The sequence below is a fragment of the Staurois parvus genome, unplaced genomic scaffold, assembly GCF_062004578.1.
Source record: "Staurois parvus isolate SC_StPar_1 unplaced genomic scaffold, SC_StPar_1.0 ptg000037l, whole genome shotgun sequence".
NCBI lineage: Eukaryota > Metazoa > Chordata > Amphibia > Anura > Ranidae > Staurois > Staurois parvus.
In genome coordinates, this window is record NW_028317833.1 from 234,675 (window position 1) to 256,462 (window position 21,788).

A 21,788-nucleotide genomic window follows, 5' to 3' on the forward strand; every position below is an offset into this window, starting at 1 on the left:
GCCGTCATTGGTGACAGGTGCGCCTGGGTCCTAGTGCCCGCCTTCCTGTATGCCTTGTCAGGATCCTGCGCATGCGCAGATTCGTGCGCAGCAGCGATCTTCCCTGACACTGTTGTTGAGTCCTGCAATCACATTATGAGCTCCTTGTAAAACTATTATCTCTTTCCAATAACATCTATGAACAAGAGAAGATATGAACCCCACAATTCCTCTATATACTCCACAATTCTCCCATGTGGACACCTCGTAAGTGGTTCTCCAGTATAGACTCCCAGTTTGGGGAACTCATTTAGAAGAAGCCGTCAGCTAAAATCAAACTCACTACTCTACAGTATGGTGAAGACCAAGGAGGCCTAGCAATACCAAATGTTAGACTTTATATTATAGCTGCCCAACTTCAACATCTTACCAGGTGGGACTTAGTAGACACATCAGATCCCATCCATCGGTTTCTACTTCCATCAGATACAGATTTCACATCACTCTCACACTTGTTAATGGGCTTCAGATGGCACCAGTGGGAAAGGCATGATCTCTCATCTATTTATTCCAGTCTTTTGACTCTTACTGAAGACTTCTAGAAAGAAATGGGAAACAGTCAGAGGAAATAAGAGAAAGTGGTGGGAGGTGATTGTGACCTCCATACCTCTCATCTCTCTGTCCTCTTCACAGAAACTCAGTCATTTCTTTTGCATAGAGCTTTCAGGACTCCAGCTCAATTGTTCAGCTAGGACAGGAGGGATTTCCCCTTTGACTCCACTTGTAGCGGTGATGTCGGGGATTTGATACGTGTTTTGGAGATATTCAAAAAGTGGAACGATATGACCAGTGTTATAATGTTGGTATTCAATATTCCTCAGGTGTGCCTCTTGGTCTCAATAGAGGAGGAATTATTTACACCTCCTCCTATTACAAGTCATATAGCAATAGTGAGGCTGCTTTTTATTGACCATAAAAAATATCCCGATCTTGGCTATCATCTCAAACTCCCAGCAGACAACAGTGAATTGAGCAGGTGAACTCCACATTAACATGTGAAAAACAAACTTACCAACATTGTAATTCCCCCAGGAGATGTATGTCTGGCAGAACTGGCTGGATACTCCTTGCTCTCTCCTAGTTAATTCTTCATAGGCTTTTAAAATCTTATCTCTTTTAGCCCCATAGAAGGAGAACGGCCAGTTGTATCCTACTGAATGGTAACTACATTGGAGACCCATACTTGGGGTATGATCCTGTAGACACAGGCCTCATTGATCGGTGTCAGCTATCTATGTATGTACTGGGGGGAGTTACTTGCCGTGTACAGCTGAATTGTTCTAGGTTGTTTCTTCTTTTCTCTGTTCATTTGTTTATAAAAGGTAAAAGTGACACCATAGACAAAGCAAGTTATTGTTCTGTATGATCTGTAACAGTGCCACAACTGCCTATACGTGAGAATGTATGACTCCATTGTCTGGGCTGAATGTTGGGAATACTGTGCGCACTTATAAACTTTCTTAATAAAATCTATTTGATTAAAAAATACTGTAGATAATGCTGTACATATTCTTTCTATTCATAAGATATATTTAGTAATGAACATTAAAAATAGAAAGCAACTTTATGTAGCCCTTTATATAGAATTCTATCTTTTTTCTTTCTCTACAGGTAGATTGTTGAACCAGGTTTTTGGGACTTTTTTGTCTTCATGAATACAGCTGAGTCACATGGAAAATAAAACACATGGATGTCTTAATTGACTGAAAGTCTTTACTGCAGTTCACTGGAGGATTCACACGGGATGCAAGTCATATCTGTGTTCTAAAAGTCATGGTTTGGATCCTCTTCCACATTGATCCAGCAGGAGAAAAGTAATTTCAGTGTTCTGGAAGTGACAATGGCTTTACAATAACGTCCAACCCAAATATACATAAGAGGAGTCATTTCAAACTACTTGTTTGTAGATTTTACAATGGAGAGAAAATATATCACACACCAGAAGGCTTGCAAGGGAGAGAAGCCATATCAGTGTTCTGAATGTGGCAAAACTTTTACACGCAAGACATACCTTATAATACACCAAAGAGTTCACACTGGAGAGAAGCCATATCAGTGTTATGAATGTGATAAGGCTTTTACAGCAAAGTCATATCTTAATAGACACCAGAGGATTCACACTGGAGAGAAGCCATATCAGTGTTCTGGATGTGATAAAGCTTTTACACAGAAGTCAGATCTTATCGCACACCAGAGGATTCACACTGGAGAGAAGCCATATCAGTGTTCTGAATGTGATAAAGCTTTTACACGGAAGTCACATCTTATCGCACACCAGAGGCTTCACACTGGACAAAGGTCATATCAGTGTTTTAAATGTGATAAAGCTTTTACTCAGAAGTCATGTCTTCTCACACACCAGAGGATTCACACTGGAGAGAAGCCATATCAGTGTTCTGAATGTGATAAAGCTTTTATAGTGAAGTCACATCTTATCACACACCAGAGGATTCACACTGGAGAGAAGTCATATCAGTGTTCTGAATGTGATAAAGCTTTTACACAGAAGTCAGATCTTATCGCACACCAGAGGATTCACACTGGAGAGAAGCCATATCAGTGTTCTGAATGTGATAAAGCTTTTACACGGAAGTCACATCTTATTGCACACCAGAGGAGTCACACTGGAGAGAAGCCATTTTAATGCTCTCAATGTGACAAAACTTTTTCAGTTAATGCCGGTCTATTCTATCACCGGAGGATTCACAAATTTCAGCATAGATTATATTCTGGAAAAAAGGAATATTAAATAAGTTTCAGGTGTCACAAGTTAGTTTCACATCCCCAATGTCATCCCACAAGCTAGAGAAGAAGGGAAAAGATAAAATGCTACTTTAAAAGAAACAAACTAAAATCTGAGCAAACTGGAATGTAATGATTGGATGAACTGAGTTTAGTGCTTATGTTCATCAATACACAACTAGAAGGGATTTGAATATTTTATTGCTTGACAATTTGTTTTAAGATAAGCATCAATAAATCATGAACAGCTTCCCTCATGATTCTCATCTTTATCATGGAGCCTTGAATGAACATGTAATGCATTTTCATGATACACCAACTGAGTTGTGTTTCCAAGCATTTTCTTCATTTCTGGATCCTGAGGTAATACATGACCAACACTGCCTCAGTACCAGAGACTAGGATGGGGTCTATTGTCATCTTACCAAGTCTCTGAAGCCTCAGTAGGAGAGTCCATTCCAGGTTCTTCTGACTATTGATTCATCATCAGCCAGGCTTGAGGTCTCCAGCTAAGCCCACCTTGTCCATTCCTCCCATTACATGTTCCATCTCCTCTCCCATTATCAATGCCTTCTTTCCACATTTCATCTCTCATTGATATTATTATTATTGTTATTATATAGGATTTATATGGCGCCAACAGTTTGCTCAGCGCTTTAGAATATAACGGGAGACAATACAGTAACCATACAGTTTAATACAAGAGGGATAGGAGGGTCCTGCTCCTCAGAGCTTACAATCTAGGAGGGAGGGGCTAGTGGTACTAAAGGTGGGGGATGGACTGGTTGGAAGAGAAGAAGATTCCATTATTAGCTGAGGGCAGGATAGGCTTCCCTGAAGATATAGGTTTTCAGAAATCACCTAAAAGTGAGCAGAGTAGGCAATAGTCTGATAAATTGGGGTAGAGAGTTCCAGAGGATGGTGGAAGCTCTGGAGACGAGCATGGGAGGAGGAGACAAGGGAGCTAGAGAGCAGGAGGTCGTGCGAGGAGCGGAGAGTACGGTTTGGGTGATATTTGGAGACAAGATCGGTGATGTATTTTGGGGCAGAGTTATAAATGGCTTTATATGTTATTGTTAGTGTTTTGAATTTTCTCCGTTGAGCAATGGGAAGCCAGTGAAGGGATTGGCAGAGAGGGGTGGAGGACACTGAGTGGAGGCCAGTGGAGGGATTGGCAGACGGGTGGAGGACACTGAGTGGAGGCCATTGAAGGGATTGGCAGAGAGGGGTGGAGGCCAGTAGAGGGATTGGCAGAGAGGGTGGAGGCCAGTGGAGGGATTGGCAAAGAGAGGTGGAGGACACTGAATGGAGGCCAGTGGAGGGATTGGCAGAGAGGGGTGGAAGACACTTAGTGGAGGCCAGTGGAGGGATTGGCAAAGAGAGGTGGAGGATACTGAATGGAGGCCAGTGGAGGGATTGGTGGAGGACACTGAATGGAGGCCAGTGGAGGGATTTGCAAAGAGAGGTGGAGGACACTGAATGGAGGCCAGTGGAGGGATTGGTGGAGGACACTGAATGGAGGCCAGTGGAGGGATTGGCAGATAGGGATGGCTGATACAGAATGGTTTGTAAGGTGGATATCAGCAGCATTCATGATAGACTGAAGAAGGGATAGCCTGCAATGAGGTCGGCCAATGAGGAGGGAGTTACAATAGTCGAGGCGTGATATAACAAAGGAGTGAATAAGTTGCTTAGTGATTTCCGAGGTTAAGAACGGCCATATCTTGGAGATGTTGCGGAGGTGAAGTCTACAAGATTTGGACAGTGATTGGATTTGGGGCTGAAATGACAGATGGGAGTCTAGGATTACACCTAGTACCCTGGCATGAGGGGAGGGACTGATGGTTGTGTTATTGACCTTGATGGAGAAGTCAGGGAAGGGGGCACAGGCTGGGGGGAATACTAAGAGCTCAGTTTTGGAAAGATTGAGTTTGAGGAAGTGGAGTGACATCTATGCCGATATGTCACTTAGTAGGGTAGTAATGTGAAAGGAGACTGAAGGGGTGAGATGAGGAGGAGACTGAAGGCGTGAGGTGAGGGGTAGAAAGATAGATTTGTATGTCATCAGGATAGAGATGGTACTTAAAGCCATGGGAGTTTATCAAGTGACCAAGGGAGGAGGTGTAGATGGAGAAGAGTAGGGGTCCAAGGACAGAACCTGGAGGGACCCCTACAGAAAGAGGGAGTGAAGAGGAGGAGGCAGAGTTAAAGGTAACGCTGAATGAGCTCTGTGATAGGTAGGAGGAGAACCAGGAGAGCGCAGAGTCTTGGAGGCCAAGAGAGTGGAGTTTTTTGAGGAGGAGGGGATGGTCAACCGTATCAAAAGCTGCAGAGAGGTCATGTAGTAAGAGTAAGGAGCAGTGGCCATTGGTTGGGATGAGTACGGAGTAGTGGCCATTGGTTGGGATGAGTACGGAGTAGTGGCCATTGGTTGGGATGAGTACGGAGTAGTGGCCATTGGTTGGGATAAGTACGGAGTAGTGGCTAGAGATGAGCGAATCGAACTAGGCGAACCGGAATTCGAGTCGAATTTCAGGAAATATTCGATTCGTGTCGAAACCGAAATTTTGCCTACTTCGGGTGCGCGAATCGAACATTTCCCGATCAGCCGGCAAAAGTGTCCCTGCAGTGAGCTCCGCTATTTCTGACAGTTCTCTGACAGAAGGAACACATGTTTAGCGGTTGAAACATTGTATCTATTAGTTTACATTTAGGATACAGATGTTTCAACCACTGTACATGTGAAGAAGTTGTGAGAGAACTGTCAGAAATAGAGGAACTCTGCACATACACTTTTTGCCGGCTTGGAATTATTCTTCTTTTCATCCTACTTCTTCTTCTTCTTCATCCTCAGAAGAAGAGGATGAGGATGAGGATGAAGAAGAAGAAGAAGAAGAAGAAGAAGAAGTAGGATGAAAAGAAGAATAATTCCAAGCCGGCAAAAAGTGTATGTGCAGAGTTCCTCTATTCTGCAGATACACTTAGAGGAGCTCTGCAGATACACTTAGAGGAGCTCTGCACATACACTTTTTGCCGGCTTGGAATTAATCTTATTTTCATCCTACTTCTTCTTCTTCTTCTTCTTCTTCTTCATCCTCATCCTCAGAAGAAGAAGAGGATGAGGATGAAGAAGAAGAAGAAGAAGTAGGATGAAAATAAGAATAATTCCAAACCGGAAAAAAGTGTATGTGCAGAGCTCCTCTAAGTGTATCTGCAGAGCTCCTCTAAGTGTATCTGCAGAATAGAGGAACTCTGCACATACACTTTTTGCCGGAAACCGCTGTATGGAGTGAATGTCCCAGAACTGTCAGAAATAGACTATTTATGACAGTTCTGGGACATTCACTGCATACAGCTGTTTTAACCGCTGTATGGAGGGAATGTCATGGAACTGTCAGAAATAGACTATTAATGACAGTTGTGGGACTGTCCTTCCATGCAGCGGTTGAAACATTGTATGTATTTGTTTCCATAAATGGATCCATTTATGGAAACAAATACATACAATGTTTCAACCGCTGCATGGAAGGACAGTCCCAGAACTGTCATTAATAGTCTATTTCTGACAGTTCTATGACATTCCCTCCATACAGCGGTTGAAACCGCTGTATGGAGTGAATGTCCCAGAACTGTCAGAAATAGACAGAAACTGTCACAGAACTGTCCTTCTTCTCATCCTTCTCCTTCTTCTCATCCTTCTTCTCATCCTTCTTCTCATCCTTCTCCTTCTTCTCATCCTTCTCCTTCTCCTTCTTCTCATCCTTCTCCTTCTTCTCATCCTTCTCCTTCTCCTTCTTCTCATCCTTCTCCTTCTCCTTCTTCTCATCCTTCTTCTTCTGCTTCTCCTTCTCCTTCTTCTCATCCTTCTCCTTCTTCTCATCCTTCTCCTTCTTCTCATCCTTCTCCTTCTCCTTCTTCTCATCCTTCTCCTTCTCATCCTTCTCCTTCTTCTCATCCTTCTCCTTCTCCTTCTTCTCATCCTTTTTCTTCTCATCCTTCTCCTTCTCCTTCTTCTCATCCTTCTCCTTCTTCTCATCCTTCTCCTTCTCCTTCTCCTTCTTCTCATCCTTCTTCTTCTCATCCTTCTCCTTCTTCTCATCCTTCTTCTTCTCATCCTTCTCCTTCTCCTTCTTCTCATCCTTCTTCTTCTCATCCTTCTTCTTCTCATCCTTCTCCTTCTTCTCATCCTTCTCCTTCTCCTTCTTCTCATCCTTCTCCTTCTCCTTCTTCTCATCCTTCTCCTTCTTCTCATCCTTCTCCTTCTTCTCATCCTTCTCCTTCTCCTTCTTCTCTTCCTTCTCCTTCTTATCATCCTTCTCCTTCTTCTCATCATTCTCCTTCTTCTCATCCTTCTCCTTCTTCTCCTCATCCTTCTTCTTCTCATCCTTCTCCTTCTTCTCATCCTTCTTCTTCTCATCCTTCTCCTTCTCATCCTTCTCCTTCTTCTCATCCTTCTCCTTCTCCTTCTTCTCATCCTTCTCCTTCTCCTTCTTCTCATCCTTCTCCTTCTCCTTCTTCTCATCCTTCTCCTTCTTCTCATCCTTCTCCTTCTTCTCATCCTTCTCCTTCTTCTCATCCTTCTTCTTCTCATCCTTCTCCTTCTCCTTCTTCTCATCCTTCTTCTTCTCATCCTTCTCCTTCTTCTCATCCTTCTCCTTCTTCTCATCCTTCTCCTTCTTCTCATCCTTCTCCTTCTCCTTCTTCTCATCCTTCTCCTTCTCCTTCTTCTCATCCTTCTCCTTCTTCTCATCCTTCTCCTTCTCCTTCTTCTCATTCTTCTTCTTCTCATCCTTCTCCTTCTCCTTCTTCTCATTCTTCTTCTTCTCATCCTTCTCCTTCTTCTCATCCTTCTCCTTCTTCTCATCCTTCTCCTTCTTCTCATCCTTCTCCTTCTTCTCATCATTCTCCTTCTTCTCATCCTTCTCCTTCTTCTCATCCTTCTTCTTCTCATCCTTCTCCTTCTCCTTCTTCTCATCCTTCTTCTCATCCTTCTTCTTCTCATCCTTCTCCTTCTTCTCATCCTTCTCCTTCTCCTTCTTCTCATCCTTCTCCTTCTCCTTCTTCTCATCCTTCTCCTTCTTCTCATCCTTCTCCTTCTTCTCATCCTTCTCCTTCTCCTTCTTCTCTTCCTTCTCCTTCTTATCATCCTTCTCCTTCTTCTCATCATTCTCCTTCTTCTCATCCTTCTCCTTCTTCTCATCCTTCTTCTTCTCATCCTTTTCCTTCTTCTCATCCTTCTTCTTCTCATCCTTCTCCTTCTTCTCATCCTTCTTCTTCTCATCCTTCTCCTTCTCATCCTTCTCTTTCTTCTCATCCTTCTCCTTCTCTTTCTTCTCATCCTTCTCCTTCTCCTTCTTCTCATCCTTCTCCTTCTCCTTCTTCTCATCCTTCTCCTTCTTCTCATCCTTCTTCTTCTCATCCTTCTCCTTCTCATCCTTCTCCTTCTTCTCATCCTTCTCCTTCTCCTTCTTCTCATCCTTCTCCTTCTCCTTCTTCTCATCCTTCTCCTTCTCCTTCTCCTTCTTCTCATCCTTCTCCTTCTTCTCATCCTTCTCCTTCTTCTCATCCTTCTCCTTCTCCTTCTTCTCATCCTTCTCCTTCTCCTTCTTCTCATCCTTCTCCTTCTCCTTCTCCTTCCTCATCTCCAAGGGCATTTAAATTAAAGGTACAGTGTTCTGCACTAATTTAAAGGCTCTCTGAAGCCTAGAAACCCTTTAAATAAGTCATCTTCGTAGCGGAGAAATTCGCATCGAATCGAATTTCACACTGGAATTCGCCGAATCAGCCGAATCGAATTTTTCATTTCTTCGCTCATCTCTAGTAGTGGCCATTGGTTGGGATGAGTACTGAGTAGTGGCCATTGGTTGGGATGAGTACAGAGTAGTGGCCATTGGTTGGGATGAGTACGGAGTAGTGACCATTGGTTGGTATGAGTACAGAGTAGTGACCATTGGTTGGGATGAGTACGCAGTAGTGACCATTGGTTGGGATGAGTACGCAGTAGTGGCCATTGGTTGGGATGAGTACGCAGTAGTGGCCATTGGTTGGGATGAGTACGCAGTAGTGGCCATTGGTTGGGATGAGTACGCAGTAGTGGCCATTGGTTGGGATGAGTACGCAGTAGTGGCCATTGGTTGGGATGAGTACGGAGTAGTGGCCATTGGTTTTAGCAGTTCGTAGATCATTAGTGAGATTTAGTAGGGTAGTTTCAGTGGAGTGTAGTGAGGGAATGCCAGACTGTAAAGGGTCAAGAAGGTTGTTGTCGGTTAGGTGGGAGGAGCTCAGGCGATTGTAGACTAAGAGTTCTAATAGTTTAGAGGTAAATGGCAGCAGGGAGATGGGTCTTAAGTTTTTCAGGTTGGTGGGGTCCAGGGAGGGCTTGTTAAGTATGGGAGTGATGTGCGCATGCTTTAGAGAGGAGGGGAAGGCACCAGTAGAGAGGGAGAGATTGAAGATGTGAGTGAGGGAGCATAGGATGGAAGAAGAGGATGACCGTAGTAGTTGTGAGGGGACAGGATCCAGGGGGCAGGTAGTGAGACGGGCTTCTGAGAGAACATTAGTGACCTCTTCGGTAGTAGTGAGGTCAAAAGAGGAAAGTGTGGAGGGAGGTTTAGTATAAGGTATGCTAAGTTGGATGGATGTATGTGCAGTGGAGATGCCCCTACAAATTGCATCAATCTTGTTTTTGAAATGATTTGCAATCTCGTGAGCAGTGAGTGAGGTACTGGGTGGAGGTGGAGAAAGTTGAGAGTTAGAAGTAGAGAAGAGACGACGAGGACTGGATGACAAGGTATTGATGAGAGTGACAAAGTAGGCTTGTCTGGCAGCATGGAGGGAGGAATTGTATGTGAAGAAAGCAGATTTATATCGGGTGAATGCTTGGTGAGATTTGGTTTTACGCCACATTCGCTCCAGCGCACGACTATGTCTATAAGATCTCTGGAGTTGTCAATCTGCCAAGGTTGTAATGGGCGGGGCCTGATGCTTCATGTTAGAGGAGCAAGTGAGTCTAATGCGGATGAAAGTGAACTGTTGTAGACAGCAATGGCCAGGTCAGGGCAGGACAGGGGAGAGATTCTGTCATAGAGTTGGTCAGTTGCAGAGTGGAAAGGAGAAGGGTTCAAGTTGTGAAGGTTTCTGCAGGTGATTGCTGATTGGAGGGATAAGTGTTTGAAGATGAGGACACTGTGAAGGTGATGAGATTGTGATCATAGAGAGGAAAGGGGGTGTTTGTGAGGTTGTAGGATATCATCTCATGGGTGACAACCTTTCAGGCAGGTCTGCGGCTGTGACACTAGCTAGAAAAAAGTCTCTGTTCAGTGAGAAAACAACATCCCAAGCTGATGCAGGCCTTCCAATACTGAGTTACTGCTGATTTAGGGGATGTATTCAGCAGTAAAACGTAAGCCCAGCTGGCCACTTGTGTTCCATGTGGTTCTGCCAAATGGGATTCCATCAGGTGAAGATCAGAAATCCTTGTTCCATGTTTTCTCTTTCCAGCTATTACTCCTCTCCATAGACTAATCACACAATACAACTGCCAGAGATCTGAACTTACAAAGTGCTGAGTGTGCGGTCATATTCCTACCACTTCTTCCGGGGGACTGACATTCCTCTGATTGGGGTTCACAATAATCACTCTGAGTGCACACATCTCTTTTTGGTGTAAAGTTTGTAAAGAAAACTTCTTCTCCCTGGAAATATTACAACGTTGGCACCAAAGTGTAACTATGGGCAAAATCAATAATGACATTAATAATGAAATCTGTCATTAGCAGAGCAGGTTTTGTTTTTCTGAGTCTCCTATTGTATTTTTTTTTTTGTACTTCCTGTAGAAGACTAAGTCTTCTGGGAAAAATGGCAGTTGGAGGGGTTGGGGCAAATCCTATAACACTGCTGGGGGTGCTCACAACTGTCAGTTGTCACTCATATGGGGGGTTGGACCTTATAGAGAACCTGTTGCTGTAACTGCTGTAGAAGCGTTAGCTGAAGTTGGGCTTTACTTGTTGTGTGTCTTACTTATAATCTATCTAAGACTTCCCTGTACAGGGTGACAACGCTGCTGTGTAATGTTCCTGCAGAATGATCAGGGTTGTCACCCTGTTACAGAAGGTGGGAAAATAACAGATCTATAGACAGAACCAACAGCTGATACAACTATGTTGCAGAGGGAACTCTGGGAATGCTATGACAGATTGCATTACACATTCAGTTAGCAGACTTCCTGCTGTTGGTCTGATGTTTGAATTGTGTTCTGATATTTACTGTCCTGCTGTAAAAGGTGTAAATGATCGCCCGCATGTTTCCTGTAGTAGCAGGGACTACAAACTCATATCAGGAATAGTAGGATGGCTACCTACCCAAGGGGGTCACCTTTTTGGATTTGGGGGAAATATTTCACATGGTTTCTTTCCATTAATGACACCGACAAGGGGAATCTCACTTCACTAACAATAGGAGAGCCAATCACAGGCCAGTAACATTTCATGGTGACTCAATGTATTGCAGAATGTTTAATCCCCATTGGTCCAATGGATTCCTAGTCCTTCCAGATGATATTGCTTTTTGTGTGGAAGGAGCGCCTTAAAATGGCTTCCCTTCAATTCCACCCATAGCTGTACTTTAGGTCATGTTGCCCCTCCCCCATATCTGTAAGGGAAAGCCTCAATTTCTTCCAATACTCCCCTGGCCTTCCAGTGAGAAGAAACATTTTCTCTGGAGTGGAGATGTTTTATGCAGTGAGCCCTTCATAGACGGGATGGGGAATCTAAGTAATCTAAGATAAGTAAGATGAACCGGTGTACTGGAGTCATGGATCAGATAACCAATGACACCATTGATGGTATAGCAGAGCTGACAGCAGAAGTGGCTCCATCACCTAAGGTGGTGTCACAGAACTGCATGGTGGCTGACTATCTCTCAGAAGATCAAGGCAGAGTCTACAATCTGGTGTCAGAGAGTGTTGTACATCTATATTAGATCATGAGGATCTCAGAAGGAGATATCTACACAAGGTAAAGGAGTTCCAACAGTCACCTGGGTGGGGGGAAGTGGGATCCATTTTCTTGGATGGGTTTAGCTGGAACTTGGTTGAGTAATATGGTGGCTTTGCTTCTTAGGCCATTAGTTGCTACTATAGATTTGATGATAATTGTATACATTGCTGCTGTTGTGTGTTTTGCTGCCAGTTGATTTTGCTTGTTTATGCACATGATTACATTCACATTGTTAGGCCAGAAGATTATTTAAAACCCTCAAAACTTTTTCTTGTTTTCTGAAAGCAGAGACCCTGGAGAATAAAATGGTGGTGGTTTTTATCACACAATATTAGCACAGCTGTCTATAAAATGCATATTTTCAGTAAAAAAAACCCAATACCGATAATTCCAGTGCAGACAAACACAATATATGACCCAATTTGATGAAATATGTAAGATGAGGTTGGCATCAAGTATATAGATACCAAACATGTCAAACTTAAAAAATGGCACGTGCTTGTGAAATGGTGACAAACTTCAGTACCAGAAATTGTCCATAGGTGACGCTTTAAAAGCCTTTACAGTCATCAGTTTATATAGTGAACCATGAATGATGGCCCTAGAGTTATTCCTCTCCCTCTGGTGTGTGCAGAGATATGTACAATGTGTAGTGTGATTGATGTTTTCCTACATAACCGCACCCAACCCTTGCAATTTCTCATGTATACGGGAACTGGGGGCTTTAAAATGTGTTTTGTGTGTTTTTTCATTTACAGTGTGTTACTTTACACTTTTCTTTCTCTGAACTTTATTATTGCCATATAGGGGGTTAATAGCCTCGCATGTGATAACATATTGCTGGTCACAGATCCTCTTTAAAGAAACACAAGAGGTCTATCAGACCCCTAATATCACCTCTGGTCCCCAAAAAAGATAGTCAAGCACAGATCATGTTTGATCAGCTCCTTGAAGGCACGAATGTACATCTGCCAAATCTGTATCTGAGTAGACCATAGAAGCAGCATTAGAAAGAAATGTGAGCATGGCTTCAGTCAGGCGATGGTCCTGGTGGTCATGGTCTTGTTCTCCTTCAGGTCCTCTCACCTTGTAGATAGTGACATGGACTTGTTGTGTGGGAATGAGCAGGAGGGGCTCGGGGTTCTCTTGTACCCAATCAGCTTGTTATGGATAAAAGATGAAAGTGTCTTCTGGGAAGTTACAGGGATTTGGATGTTTAGAGGGTTACATAAGTGGGCGGGGTTGGTATTAATGAAGGGCGTGGCATATGTTAATCAGTTTCTTAGCATAGATGATATAAATGGTATAAATAGATCCTTGAAATGTAAACAATATATCTCTTTTCTTCTGTTGTTAAAGTGTCACATATATATGATGAATAAAGTTGGATGATATTTTCACCGCACAATACCGTGGTCTGGGTTCTTCTACAACACATCCCCCCAAAAATGTCCTCTTCCAGTTCTAGGAGTCTGGTGGAATGGGACACAAGCTGATGGTATCTCTTAGGCCTCTTGTAAATGGGGGTCCGGCCCCTGTGGGTGTAATGCTGGCGTTATAATACACCTGGTAGGCACAGGTACAGCGTCCAGCCCCGCTGCCTGCAGCCTGTCAAAGTCTACACTACAGCTGGACGGGGCTCAATGCTGCACCACATTTACCTCGTGTTTAGGGCGCTCTGTGTTCAGGGAGAAATGGCCGCCATCCTGATCAGACAAAGCATAGAGCAGATGTAGGCCGGTGCAGTCTGCTTCTTCCACTGTAGGTGGCTCTCAACCAGAGTGACATCCCAGCCTGGAGAGGAAGTTGGGGGACACTTGGCTTCTCTGTGGTTTCCCGGTTCCTGGAGATGGCGTGGAATGAAGGGGTCCATGGAGTCCTGGGGACATTTTTACATATTTTTTTTATTTCTTGTTTACACCTTTTAAAAATCATTTTATTCCTGAAGATCACTAAACCCCAAATCTGATGTATTCTTTGATAGCAGACACCCTATATAATACAATGTTGGGAGTTGTCATTTTCTATGTTACATGATATTAGCACAACAGTTTATGAAAGGCAACATTTCAGGAACAATATAGTAACGTTTATTTCTGAGCACATAAATGCAATTCATGACCTATTTTCTGGTGAAATATAAAAGATGAGGTTGTGCCGAGGAAATGGGATTCCCGACATGTCAAGCCGTAACACTGTGTGCACTTGGAACGCTTTAATAGCCCCTCCAGGTCATCAGTATAGAGTTACACAGGAGCACTGGTGCTCCAATCATTGCTCTCTCTCCGGCGTGTGCGCTGATATGTAACATGTGTGGAGGTCATTGTGTTCCTATGTAGGCGCCCCAATGTGCGTGTTTTTGTAGGTGTGTGTCGGGGGAGGAGGGGCTCTAACATTTTTGCATTATTAAAAAAATGTGTCTCTTTCTATGCTTCAAACTTTATTTATTTTGTCCATAACTTGTATTGCTATCATGTAGGGGACTAATAGCCTCCTATGTGATGGCATATAGGTGACAGGTTCTCTTTATGGAGACCCCTGGGGTATATTAGACTGTAGATGTCTCCTCTCTACTCCATTGCAGATGATGGAACACAGACCACCTTCCATCAGCTGCTTCCCCCGGCACTGATCCCGGAGATTGACAGCTCCAGTCCAGGAAGTGATGTCATCCACGTCATGCATGTCACTTCCTGGTCTGTGTACAGGAGGTCCACTGAGCTCTCGCCACCCTTCCCAGTGACACCCACCATGACAGGACCATGCTCTGCTGTCCGGTGGCGGGGTCAGGGCACATTGCAGCAATGTTCATGGAAGTAACAGGCGGATTCACAGCCATTTGTATCACTTCCACATGAAATCAGACTTTACTAAAGTCCTCACACTCCCGGCTGTATAGTGGTGGGGAATGTGCAAAAAATAACAAATCTGTAGCATTGTTAAAAATCCAAATCACCAGCAAGTGGCTGCAGGTTCATATTTTACCACCCCCCTATCCTGGCACCCTAAGATGGTTGCCTAAGCCTCCTTAAGGTGGTCATTGTGGTGTCCTCATACTGGGGAGAAGTAGCAGAATGTGTTTTGGGTGTAATTCCACATATCCCCATGGCGTGTGCCAGAAATAGCTCATTAAATGACAACTTGGTGCAAAGAGATTTTGTTTTTCATTTTCCAATAACTTATGGCAAAAACTGTAAATGTTCCATGGACACAACATGCCTCTCAGCACATACCTTGGGATGTATCCTTCCCATAAAGGGGACATTTGGGGATGTTTGTAAGGTCCGGGCATTTTACTGCCTCAAGAAATGTGATCGGCAGTCAGAAAGTAACAGCGACGTAAAAGCTGCATAAATTCCATTCTATATCCCATAGTTTGTAGACGCCATAACTTCACACAAACCAATCAATATCCACGGATTCAGCTATGCTTCTACCAAAAACACGGAGCAGAATACACGTTGTACTACATGTATGAAGAAATCTGATTTTATGGGATATGTTTTATAACAAAGTAGAAGATATCATTTAATCCAATCTGAAAATCAGTGTTGCTCTCTCTCATACACGCCATATTCATGTACATATATACATATAAAACATACAATAAAAGTCCTTATAATTGGGACAGTTCAATCAAATATTGTGCTAAAATAAATGTGTTTGATATAGAATGTGCTCCAGAAAGACTGCAGTGCTCCCCCGTGAAATCTGCACCTCCACCTATGGATAAGGATGGCCGCTCACCTCATAGTATGGACCTATAAACTAATATAGGTCAACCAAGCAAAAGGATTCCATCAAAACTATCATTTGTATTAAAAAATAACCCCCAGTGCTGATCAAATACCACCAAAGAAAGCTCTATTTGTGTGCAAAATGATATCAATTTAATTTGTGTGCAGTGTTGCATGACCACACAATTGGCAGTGCTGAATGGCAAAAAATACCCCGGTCATGAAGGGGGTAAAACTTTCCGGAGCTGAAGTAGAAATAAATAAATCTTGCTGTCATCGTACAGTTTGGTTTCATTTTCTTGTGACATTTCTTGGACTGCAGTTCTTCTGAGCTCCACGAGGTGGTGATCACACAATTACAGAGACAGGAAATCTCTATGGAAGACAGGAAGTGATGTCGGGCAAAGACAGGAAGTGATGTCGGGCACAGGCAGGAAGTGATGTAAGGCACAGTGTTAGAAATCAAAATTATGATTCGGCACTTATATTGATGGCAAGTTTGCAAATTATTTGGTTTTTATGATTAATCATAATTAATATTAATATGTTTGAATAGACGCCTGAAGCCAATAGTATTACAATTATAGCTGAGACCAAAAGATATATAAGTTAAGCTGAGACAGTAAATATGGGTAAGTTAGCTAGACCAGCTAAACCAGCTGAAGACTATATTGAGGCATAGCTGGTTAGAAGTCTCTAGTAATATGTCAAGGGTATTAGGAGGACTCATTATAGATTTACTATTACATTATGTATTTTAATAGTATCTGTGTGTATTTTGTATACGTTTCTAATATTGATACATATATAGATTAGTGATTATACATTGATATGTTCTTAAGCTATATTATTCTTTAAATATGAATAGCTGAGGTTACATCATCGGCTTACAATATTATGTACATCAGCATCCATATGTTCCTGTCCATCAAAACCATTATGTGAGTGTCGTCCCCTCCCTTCTATGCCATACAAGGTATTACGAATCTCTCGTTATGACACACTCATTCTGCATAAAAAGGTCCATAAGGGACAGAGGAGGGGAGACACTCACACGCTAACACTGACACTTTGACATACACGCACACACACGTATGAGAAGCTGGAACAGGTGCTTACTGAAGACAAGATCATCATTTCCGTCTATTTCCGGCTTCTTCCCAAAAAGACATGAGAAGGACAAGAACATGAAAGACAGAACGGCACATGGCCGGACTTCAATAACTAAAAATGGTGACTTTTTCTTTAAACTTCAGCTCGATATTTCTACAGTAGTTTTATCTACATGGAACTGTTCATGATACGCTTTACATTGTTATTTTACACCATTGTGTGATAGAATAAAATCACACTTTATTTTTATTTCAACGGCTCTTTCATTCATAATCGCCTCAAGACACTAAAAGAAGTATTGTATGTGTCTAAAATCCAACATTTTGGTGAGCCAGCCTCCGCCGAAGTTTTTTCTCCGGTTTTCTATTCCTTGATAAGGGGGAGAACGCACAATTCTGTGATTGTCAAGTCTGGGAAAAGCGCGGTGAAAAGAACCTAGCAGAAAAGGCGATTAAACAGACGTGGACGAGAGGTCCAGTGACTGAGCCGGGTCAAACAAGAAAATCCTTTGATTTCGGTGAGTAACAATTATGGAATTTATTGATGACTTAGTTAATGAAAGCAAGCTAGAGTTTAAAGATGTTTCTTTATATCCTGAAGACGGTCAGCTATGGCACTATATGTATAACGAATGTTTACAGGCCAATATTCAGATAGATAAATCTAGATTTACTGTGCACAGACAGCGTAAAAAGATATCTAACATCTTACATTTAGTAAGAATATGCAACAAAATTTTGAATGTTGATTTACCTGTTAAAAAAGCTTGTACATTAAAACAGACAGAATGTAGTACTGTACAGAATACAGAAATACATGAAAATTTGTCTCAAGATGCTCTTAGTTGTCCAAACTGTGACATTTTTTGTAATTCTATAGAAAATCTTGAGGAACAAATTGATTCAAAGACAAATCTTTTGTTAAGACTGCAGAATGACAGTAAACAGGTTGCCATGATAAACACAGATGACAAACAGAGTGATTCAAGATCAGAGCCACAGCTGTCCGATATCTCTGAAAGTTCGGATATTGACTGATGACGAAACACAAATTAAACATAAAGAATTGTTATGTAAAACTGCAAAACTTAAGTTGCAAATAATCAATGAATGAAAGTTTTAAAAGACATCCCTGCTTATGATCCAGATAAAGATATCTACAGCAACATGGAAATGTATGAAATGAATGTCAAATGCCATCAGCTTCCAAATCATGACATAAATTATTTATTTCCATTATGGCTACCAATTAAATTTATGTCTCGAATTAAAAATTCTGTTATTAACGATAAAGATCAGAAAAAACATAGTGACGCGACAGACAGACTGCGACAATTGCTGTTATGTTCAACAGGTGAAGACGTACCTTCTGTAGAAATGCTAGACTTACTTCAGACTACTGCTGACGAAGACCCTTTTGAGTTTAAAAATAAGTTTTCCAAAACATATAAAATTATATTTGGAGAAGAAAATGAGGAAGACTCAGCTATGATCAAAGCTTTTGTAAAGAAATTCAAGTATCTTGATCCAGTAACCATTGCCATAGCAGAGGAAAAACAAAATCTGAATGACATAGTAAGTTTCATTGACAAAATTCGGAGAAAATTGAAAAATAGCAATCTCACTTATGAGGTAGCTGTGATTCAAACTGACAAAAATAGTCAGACAGCAGCCATGCCAGGAACCACAAGTCCCAGTAAGAATGACAACGAGAGATGCAAGCAAGTGAGTCATAAAGAGTATACCACATGCTTTCACTGTCATAAACAAGGTCATATCAGACGGCATTGTTGGAAGTTTAAACTTGACTCACAAATAAAGAAAATGGAAATAAAAAGTGAAAAAGCAGCTTTTGTACAACCTGCTTTGTTGTGTAATGATAAAATTTTAACTGAATTGCCTTATGCCTCAACAGTTACACAGATTCATACTTTGACTAGAAACAACTGTTCTGACAACATGGTGAGAAGGGTTGTCACTGACACAAATGGTTTATTACCAGTTCCAAAAATAGAATCACGTCCACATTCATCCCCAATATCGTTAGAATTTGTAGCTCCAATTGTATTGGATGACAATGGAAGACCATTTCTACAAGGTTTACTAAATGGTAAAAAGATTAAATTTCTGATTGACAGCGGATCTGAGATTAGCCATACCAGAGAAAACGTACCTGTGAAACCAAATTCACCCATGTGTAATATAAAAGGTTTTAATAATACAGGTCATTCCACTGCTAGACAGGTGCCTAATGTAACATTTGAAGTACCTGGGCTAGTGAAAACTAACATTGATATTTGGTATAGTAATGCCACCGAGAATATTCTTGGCATTGATTTTATCAATAAGCAGAAGTGGATTATTGATATTATGACCAAAGTTATTTGGAGGAATCCATCTAGGCCCAAATCAATGTTAATGGATCCTTCTATATACAGTGATGTTGGTTTCAACTCTAAAATGTCTACAGCACAAAGATGGCCCGATACTGATGGTAATTGTGCTTTAAAAGAATTGGTACAACGTTTTCCAAGTTTGTGGTCAAAATTTAAAAATGACATAGGAACATTGAAAAATACAGAATTGAATATTGAGGGAAAAGATCCTATACCCCTTAATCAGTATGAGTTACCACAAGAATCAATAGGACCACTTTCTGCCATTATTCAAGAGTTTGTACAACTTGGCATTTTAAAGAAAACACAATCAGTGGTAAATAACTGTATTTGGCCTATCAAAAATGCTGACAATTCATATTCTTTGTCAGTTGACTTCAGGACACTGAATAAACATATCACAAATAACAAAGCAGTTGTTCCGGATCATTCTAATATCAAGTTACATTTAAAGGCCGAATCCAAAGTGTTTTCTGTTTTGGAAATCGATAACAGTCATTTTTCGATCCCCTTAACTAAAAGTTGACAATACAAGCTAGCTTTTAAGTTTCAGAAAGAGACCTATGCATTCACTCGATTAGTAGCTGGTTTAGACATCAGTGATGGTGTAGTCCATGAATCCATAGCAAAAATTCTATCAACATTTTCAAGGCCAGAATGCATTTTTCAGCATGTAAATACAATTATGCGAAGTACGCAGAATGTTAACGAACATATTACTCTTTTGTCTGAGTTATTTATGTTGTTACAGGATGCAGGCCTAAAATTAAACCCGGAAAGAGTTCAGCTGATGAAAAGTCAGGTGAAATGCTTTCACATGCAGATTAGTCAAGGAAAGAGACAATTATTGCAAGAAACAGTCAGAGCTATCACTGCCTTTCCAGTTCCTACAACTCATAAAGCATTGCAACAATTTTTGAAAAACATAAATCATTGCAAAGAGTTTATACATGGTTTCGCAGAGAAAGTTAAGCCATTATATCATCTTTTGAAGAGTAAAAATAACTTAGTTGACCAATGGGGTCCAAATGAGAATAATGCTTTAAAAGTGTTGAAAAAGGATTTGCAGAATGCGCCAGCTTTAGGTACAATTGAGGTTTGTTCCAATGCTCCTTTTGTTGTGAAAACTCATGTATCTGATAATGCAATTTCAGTAACTTTGTCTCAATTAAAAGAAGGTAATGAGAGACTAATTAGTTACTTCTCCAGAGATTTATCACCATTGGAAAGAACTTTTACATCAGAGGCACAACAACTGTTGAGTTTCTTTTATGCAATCAAAGCTTCAGAAAGCACAGTGAAGTCACACAGTATCATATTACAGTCTCCTGACAGTTCACTAAGAAGAATTCTTGAGGAAGATACATTCAGAGAATGTGGTGAAAGGTATCCTCAGTGGATAAGAGCACTGTTAGCCAAACACATTGTGATAGATACAGATGTATCAGACAAGTCTCTACCTCACATTCACAGCAACACATGTATTACTGAAGAACACTCTAACACCAGAATAATGACATCAGCACAGAAAACAGCTACGCATATTTCTAATATTATAGGGATGAGAACAATAATCAATAATAATGTCATCTCTGGGGTGATACAAAACCTTTCTTTGTTTAGTAAAACGGGGTTTTGCGGTCATGACCTATGATGAAATATTGCGTCCTGTCATACCTAAATATCACACTACTTTTCTATTCTAGTTTAGGTAATTTTAGACAGGATTAGGACAGTATTTTGATTGATATATAGAAGTTTTCTGTAAAAGGAAATAGGAAGTAATGATACTTCACAATATGTGTTTCAACCTCATACACTGATTGTTCCATAATCTTTCATATTTGTTGAAAAAAGGTGCAAGAATAATGCAATGTTTGTGCCAAAGTAATGATACTGCATTTCTTTACAGAAATGGCATCTAAAATCAAACATGAAGCGTAACAATCTCCTACAAGCCAACGTGAAGAAATTTGAACGTTAAAGAAGAGATCTTCATATGGGAAGAAGATTGAACAAGAGCTCAATACTTCACACTTGTGACTGATTTATCACGTTCAACAAAAATGTTTCTACTTTACAGAACTTAAAGAAGATATTTTATAGACATTGCATGAAGAAAAGATTCATCAAGAGGAAATCTATTTATTATTAGTGATAACATCATTTATTATTGAAAATATTGTTATAGGTCACATATACATTTTAATGATCCTTTTATTCTGATACTTACATCCATATTGGGATTATATTAATATTATTATTATTATTTTTTATTTTTTACATATTCATATACAGAATATTTTTTGGTTAAAACTTCATAGAGTTATTCCAGTTATTAGAATATCTTTTGTCAAAAGATTTAAGAAACATATTACTCTTATAGGAGTAATAGAAACTTATGACACATTTTAGAATGGAAAGTATATTTCCGGAGAGTTAAAATATTATACAAATATGGAAATATACTACATTAATTATTATTACATCATTTAATTATTATTATTATATTATTATTATTATTACTATATTATCATATATCAATTAACATTATGATTAAGAATTTTTAGGAAGAGAAACTGAAGATAAGGTATAGAGTTCTGAAGGAAAGTTATTTTTGATTGGTCCAGTTATGAAGAATATGTACGATCATTTGGTATAAGACGGTGTGTATGGGACATGAATGAAGTGTGCATTGGTTGATCATTAATTTTAGACTAATCATAATAAGGGGAATTTTTAATAAATTTAAATTATGATTCGGCA

General features: G+C 40.7%; 1 protein-coding gene across 1 annotated transcript; it reads left to right on the forward strand.

Moving 5' to 3' along the window:
* Positions 1 to 1,946: 1,946 nt before the first annotated feature.
* Positions 1,947 to 2,879, forward strand: LOC149470588 (uncharacterized). The gene has a single exon (XM_089662113.1). It carries the CDS (start codon positions 1,955 to 1,957, stop codon positions 2,681 to 2,683), a length of 729 nt encoding a protein of 242 aa, XP_089518239.1. The 5' UTR covers positions 1,947 to 1,954; the 3' UTR covers positions 2,684 to 2,879.
* The last annotated feature ends 18,909 nt before the right edge of the window (positions 2,880 to 21,788 follow it).